This window comes from Octopus bimaculoides, chromosome 27, assembly GCF_001194135.2.
Source record: "Octopus bimaculoides isolate UCB-OBI-ISO-001 chromosome 27, ASM119413v2, whole genome shotgun sequence".
Lineage (NCBI taxonomy): Eukaryota > Metazoa > Mollusca > Cephalopoda > Octopoda > Octopodidae > Octopus > Octopus bimaculoides.
Genome location: NC_069007.1, coordinates 3708310 through 3715248, shown reverse-complemented (window position 1 = coordinate 3715248; position 6939 = coordinate 3708310). Strand labels below are relative to the sequence as shown.

The 6939-nt window shown below is 33.7% G+C and overlaps 1 protein-coding gene across 5 annotated transcripts in view; it reads left to right on the top strand.

Annotated features, from left to right (window-relative positions):
• Positions 1–6939, top strand: part of LOC106879649 (protein boule-like) — a 94327-nt gene that overhangs the window by 79648 nt on the left and 7740 nt on the right. For 3 of the 5 annotated variants that reach the window (XM_052977200.1, XM_052977199.1, XM_014929310.2), the window contains exons 8-11: positions 184–302; positions 1310–1393; positions 2318–2374; positions 4119–4298. In XM_052977200.1, the coding sequence (XP_052833160.1) occupies positions 184–302; positions 1310–1393; positions 2318–2374; positions 4119–4298 (440 nt within the window). The remainder of the gene's footprint in view (positions 1–183; positions 303–1309; positions 1394–2317; positions 2375–4118; positions 4299–6939) is intronic. The other 2 variants (XM_014929313.2, XM_014929314.2) reach the window with 1 other exon arrangement.

The following is a 6939-nucleotide window of genomic DNA, read 5'->3' as shown; positions in this document are numbered from 1 at the left end:
TATATATATATATATATATATATATATATATATATATATATATACACACACGTGTGTGTGTATATATGTATATATAGGTTGGCATCTCTGCTATTTAATGATGAAATACAACTTTCAATGTATATATATATATATCATAATGATTTGACATTTTTTTCTTTTTCATATTAAATATATTTTCAGATCCTAACTTGCATCCTGGGACAGTATTATTATCAACTAATGGAGTTCCGTACACCTACCAGAATGGAATGGCTATATTTCATGCTTCAGAAAGTGGCTATCCAATTGCCCAGCCCCAGGTTAGAATAGACTTCTTTTTTTTTTTTTTGTTATTGATCACTTAAAAGATTTATTAAAAACATATTCATAAAAAGTTGTTTTTTTTAACATTTCTAAAGAAAGAAATTTAAATTTTAATGTTTTTTGTTTTATTTTACTAAATGATGAACATTTGTCTCTACGACCACAGGTGGGATTGAGACAGGTTTGAAACCTTTGAGCAATTTGTTTTGTAGCTTGACATACCCCTAATAACTCTGTTATAAAATCATGCTACTGCTTCATTCTCTTCCTTGATGGGGCTGGGGTCATCCCAGGATAGTGGTCCCAGAGACGTCATTGTGCTTAGAGCCACCCAGATCCACCAGTGCTCTCCATTGCCGGCGGTCTCGTGCCAGCCCCTCTTGCATCCTGCAAGGTGATGTTGAGCCTCTGGAGGTCTTCCTTAATCACATCCAGCCATCCAGTACAAGGCCTGGCCTTGTGCCAAAATTACAAAGAATATGATATAGGTAATAGTTTGTTATCGCTTACAATGGCCAATTACCGTTTTTAAACTAATTAGTGCCTATGAGTGGACCCAAGGCGGTAAGTTGCGGTTTATGAATAAGATTGAAAGCTGATGTAGTTGAATGAACTGATGTCCATTCGTTGGCATCGGTCTGGGGTAAAGAGGAGGCTTTGACCATACTAGTGTGAAGGATGTCCAGGATTTGGGGACTACTTCAGTCTTTTTTGTGTTGTTGCATCGTCTATTGATCTTAATTTCAACATGTGCATGTCTCTGACTCTGTCTGTCTGTCTGTCCTCCTCCCCATCTCTCTCTCTCTCTCTCTCTCTCTCTCTCTCTCTCACACACACACACACTCAAATGTATTTGTTGCTTTCCTAGTTTGTATTTATTTAACTGTACTGTGCTCTCTCTCTCTCTCCCTCCTTACCGTAGTTGATGATAAATCAATAAAAATTAAAAGCCATGTATTAAGTTCTTCTCTGTAATTTGTTGTAACTACTTTTTTGTCTGTAGCCAGCCTATTCAGCAGCTGCCGTGATGGTATCACAGCCACCACCTCCAGTCTACATGGCTCCAACATATCCAACATATCAACCGGTAAGACAAATTTGTTGAAGCTTTTCCTATGTTTCATCTGACATGTATATATATTCTATAGTTTATATATAACTGCTAACTAGATTGCCTGTGCTGTCATTTCACTTCACAGATGTATAAGTTACTGACTTCATTCACTCAAAGAGGCATCACTGTTATATGCAGTTATCTAAGCCTATACTTCTCTTCACGATAAAACCCTTGGGAGAAGTTGAATTCAATTCTGCAAACTACAGATATATCACTTTTACAGTTCTAACTATTCAACTCTGTAGTGCATATTTACAGTTAAGTGTCATTAAAGGATACGACAGCAACTGGTTTCTGAAATTGTGCCCATATTTTATTATCAATGTTGTTTAGATGGTGTCTTTTTTCTTTTTCCTGTGTAAAGCATCCAAGTTCTTAATATGCACTTGGAGTGAGCGTCTGGTGTGTGTGTTTGTTTGTTTTAGGCACAGGTGTGGCTGTGTGGTAAGAAGTTTGCATTCCAACCACATGGTTTCAGGTTCATTTCTACTGCATGGCACCTTGGTCAAGTGTCTGCTACTATAGCCCCAAGCCAACCAAAGCATTGTGAATAGATTTGGTAGGTGTGTGTGTGTGCCACATGTGTGTGTGCCACATGTGTGTGTTACTGTCTCCTTGCCTTAGCATTGCACCATAATTGTATGGGAGTCATTTACAATCTTCCATGAAAAACATGTTTAGCCATGGGGGAAATATTACCTTATTTGGAAATTGGTGAGGGATGGTGGCCGGAAGAACTCCAGCCATAGAAAATCTGCCTTCAAATTCGATCCGACTCGTGGAAAAATGAACATTAAAATGATAATGATGGTTTTATATATATATATATATATACACACATAATTTATTTGTGAAATTGTAAGCAGAATTACAAACTTTTTTCTCTTCTTACAGGGAACCCCACCTCAATGGACAACCCCGACACCAAGCCAATGGCGCTGGACAGCTCAGGTATTTCATCATTATTACATAAGTATTCACTCTTAATTTAAACGGGATCAAATATATTCTTTCACCTTCTCTTATAATTCTAAAAAGAACTTTTCAGTTTGAGATCAGTGTTATAAAGTTATTTTTATATTTCTTAGAAAATATCTTAACTTATAAATAGTGTTTAATTTCCTGACCCTGTCAACCTCCAGATATCATATACACAGTAAGTTGTCTGCTGACTTTTATTAATTTTTGGTGTCCAAGAATTTAAGCTGCTCTTGAAATCTGTAATTCTACTAAATCACTCTATTATACAGTTGATAGTGTAGCACTTACATTCCCTAAAGGATTTAATTGATAATTCTACAGTTAGTGAAGGTGATGTTGGTGGCGTTGGTGGTGGTGGTGATGGTGGTGGTGGTGGTGGTGATGGTGATGGTGGTGATCAAGACAATGTGTTTGTGTTTAGTTACCATCGCAAGCATACTGTTAAGATTACCGATCAGTTTATACATAACGATAGGGAAGACAATATTTTGAGTGAGCAAGGAGAAGTGAACTGCTGGCTGGCTATTATGATGTGAATTATATAATTTTTGTTAAAAATATGTTTATGCTTACAATGTTTTCCTCTCTCTCTCTCTCTCTAACAATTACTTGTTGATATTTAATGTGATAAGTTTTCTCTCTTCCTTCCTTCCCGATGAATGTAAGCAAGGTTAATACAATTCTTGTGACATCATGCATTTCAGAACTGGTTGACTGATATAGTTCCATATGGTACTGTGTCATAAAGGAAGTCAAAAGTTAATTATCCATCCAGTTGCTTAATTCAATCGAGATCGTTATTACTGTAGATTCTCCTTCATTCCTTTCATTTCACAAATCGGTAAAAGACATCTAGGTTTGTCTTTGTGCGAAATGCTTTATTAAATATAGTTAGAAGCAGCTTTATGTCTTTGAATTACTTGCATTTTATACATAAATGTCCACGTGTGATAAGGGTTAGTTTCTGTTTCTGTCTTAAATTTAGAGTAATAAATATAGCTACAATTAATTGGCTGGTTCATCTTGGCTTTTAATGAGAATGAGAGTAATAGTGGTGGTGGATAAAAGAGACAAGGAAAAGAATAGTTTGTGTTCACTGAAATGTTCAACTTTATATTACACAACGACAAGAAAACTTAGGTTGTTTATGTTGAAAATTTTCTTTATTTCACTGATCTTCCGGTCCCTTTTTTAAAATTATTGTTGCTGAGATTACACAACAATTGCTAGTAAAATATTAAAACAAAATAAAATTATTATGTCGTTAGTTTTCTTCTTGAAAGACATTTTATTCAGTATAAAATTGAGTAAAGAAAAAATTAAAATTTTGAATCCTAGTTAAAAAAAAACCCCCACAGATAATCTACATGTTTAACTTGGTTAAGGCTTGTTGTATATTTTAAGTATATTCTGTAAATTTAAGTTGTAAACTAGCAAAGGAAGTTGGGGTTTAAATTTCAAAATTCATTTGGAAATGAATCTATAAGCATTTATAAGCAAGACAAATATGTCATTTCTAAAATAAGTCAGCTTTCAGGGGAAGAAAAAAAACAGAAAGCATGAACAATTATTTCCCCCTCTTTTAATTAACTCTTCTTGTTTCATTTCATCGACTAATTAACAATTACTGACAACAAACGTAATTTGCTTCTTTTTGTCATGTTGTTATAAATAATGCAGTGATGAAAACCCTGTATGTGTGCTGTTTTTCCAGAATCCTGGTCAAAGTGTAGCTGCAGCCACTGCTGCCACTGCTGCGACAGCCCCTGGTTATGTCTTTGCTGCCATCCCTCACTCTCCGGACCTGATGTATGCCCAGCCTCCTCCCCAACCTACGTTCCAGCACACTGACATCACCGAAGCAACAACTATGCTTGAGGCGCCTCCTCTTGAGGTAATTCGCAGTCCTTTTACCATGTGATAAGCTCCTCCTCCTCACACACTAGCCAAGCTAACATGCCTACCTTGTTGGCTTGCTATTTTTTAATTTACTTAACATTGCCCATTGACGCAAATCACCTATGGCATAACGAGCTAGATCTAAATGAAGCATTCACTAAGTGTTTATAAACATGTACAAGCTTTATTCTATTCTGTTTTATTTGTGCTGGTAGTATCGTTTCAGAATGATGATAACAGTAACAAAAGTTTCTTAGCTATTCTCCAAATAAGGACAAAAATCTCTAGATTGTGGTGGAGGTGGTGGTAATGGTGGTGATGTTGACAGCAATCATGCTTTGAAAAATGCTTACCTCTCAAATATCTAAGATGATCTCTTTTTAACCCTTTTGATACCAACTCATCTGAAGACCTCTGAGTTCTAAAATACAAACTTCCTGTTTGAAGTGACCTTAATTAAAATGTTCCATCAAAATTTCTCGTTAATTTATGCTCTAAAACACCAGCTTAATAACGACAAAGTTATTTTATACTAAATTCTTTGTTATTTTCAAAAATGATTTGAGACAAAGGTACTATATTTCAACAGAAATACGGTAACGAAAGGGTTGAATTAATTAGTTTGGGATTAGGGGTGAAGAGTAGTAGAAAAGTGTTTTGGGTAGCAGATCCTTAATGTTCTGAATTTGATTCTTTTTAAGTATTTAATGGAGTCAATAATTAAAAAATTAAGCCTTGTGCCATGACAAAAGAAATTATTTTTTGAGAATAATGTCTATTTTCTTACATTTTCTAGTTAACTGTACAGTGTTATTTAATCCATGATTTCAGATATATTTTTCACTGTTTTGGATTAAAAATATAAATTTGTATATAAGGTTTTATATTTTTGGATTCTTGATACTACAAACTTGTTCTCTTCTGTACTAAAGTCATATAAAGCATTGTTATATATAGTATTATTATTATGATGATGATGGTGATTACTAAGGCTTTTGAACTGGTAGAATTGTTAACGTCCCAAACAAAATGCTTAGCAGCATTTCATCTGTCTTTACATTGTGAGTTCAGATTCCACTGGGGTCACTTTTACCTTTCATCCTTTCAGGGTTGATAAAATAAGTACCAGTCAAATAACTGGGGTTGATGTAATCAACTTGACCCCCTCACCAAATTTCTGGCCTTGAGTCTATGATTACTTGTGTGTCGGTTTTCTTTGCTAGATATTTTTATTCTGAAATTATATCTGGCGGTTTATAATTATAAAGACAGAGATAATTAGGGTTATTGATTGCTGTTTATTGGTTCCTTTTTGATAAACTCCTCAATTAAATAAGAAGGGACTATTGACAAAAAAACAAACAAACATAGTAATCACTTACCCCAGATTTGGCATAATTATCAATTAGTTTATTGTAATATTGTAAATATTACAAGGCAGTACATACATCTAAAATAGGGGTTTGTAATTTAAAAACAGGAACATTTAAAATAATAATAATGATAAAATTTTATAATTTTATGTAAATCGTAAAGCTCTTAATAGCTTGAGTTAGAAATATTTGCTTACTTGATTAAAATGCCTTAAAATATTTAGCTGCATATCTCTTAATGTTTTGAGTTAAAATTCTATCAACGTTTGATTTACCTTTCATTGATTGGTACCAGTAATCTACTCAGGCCAACTCAGTTAATTTATATCCCTCTCTTTCAACATTTTGTTTTGTAAGATTTCAAGATTTTTCAGTTGTGAGAAACAATTGAGTGAGAACGTTGGATGTAATTATCATCACCCAAGATGATTATTCTTAAACGATCGTCTAAGTATTGTTTCTTAAGTGAACACACACACACACACACACACACACACACCTATTATCACACATATACATGCATGGTGCGTGTTTGTATATGTCTTTCCATATATGTTTGTGTGCGTGTATGTATGTGTCTGTGTATATCTATACACATAAGTGTGTGCATATGTATGTTTCATATGTTTGTGTATATCTATTTGTGTGTGTGTGTGTGTGTGTATGTTTATACTGTCAATATTTTTAAAAATATCACATCTAAATTATATATATTGACTATATGAGTTTATTGGGAAGGGAGTAGACATTTTTTTCTAATAAATTATTTTCTCATTTTTATAACTTATTTATATTTAGTGCATTATTATGGAAATTATATGTTGGTGATAATTGTTGTAGATACAGGATCATATTAAGAAACTATTAGTTTTTCTAGTGTTGAAAAAAGTGTGTTTAAAATACTAGAATATAATGGTTATTCATTTTCCTGTTGTCTAGTTTTTGCTAAGGACACTGAAAAAATAAAAAGCACCCTCTAAACAGCTTGTTTGAAAAAAAAAAATCACCAAAAAACCTATTATTTGGTTTGCATGTGAAAGCTTGTACAAATTTGCCCATGGATAAGATGAAATTCTACGAGTTGAATCTCTGTCTGCACATGTAGTTCTTTTTTGTTTGTTTTGTGTGAGAGAGTAAACTATTTAAATGTATATCAGCTGTGTATAAATGGTAAATGTGTTAGGGTGTAACTTTGTATGTTCTTTTTTTTTTTTGTGTGTGTGTGATTGTTGATCGTATGTCCCTAACCTTCCACCATACTTT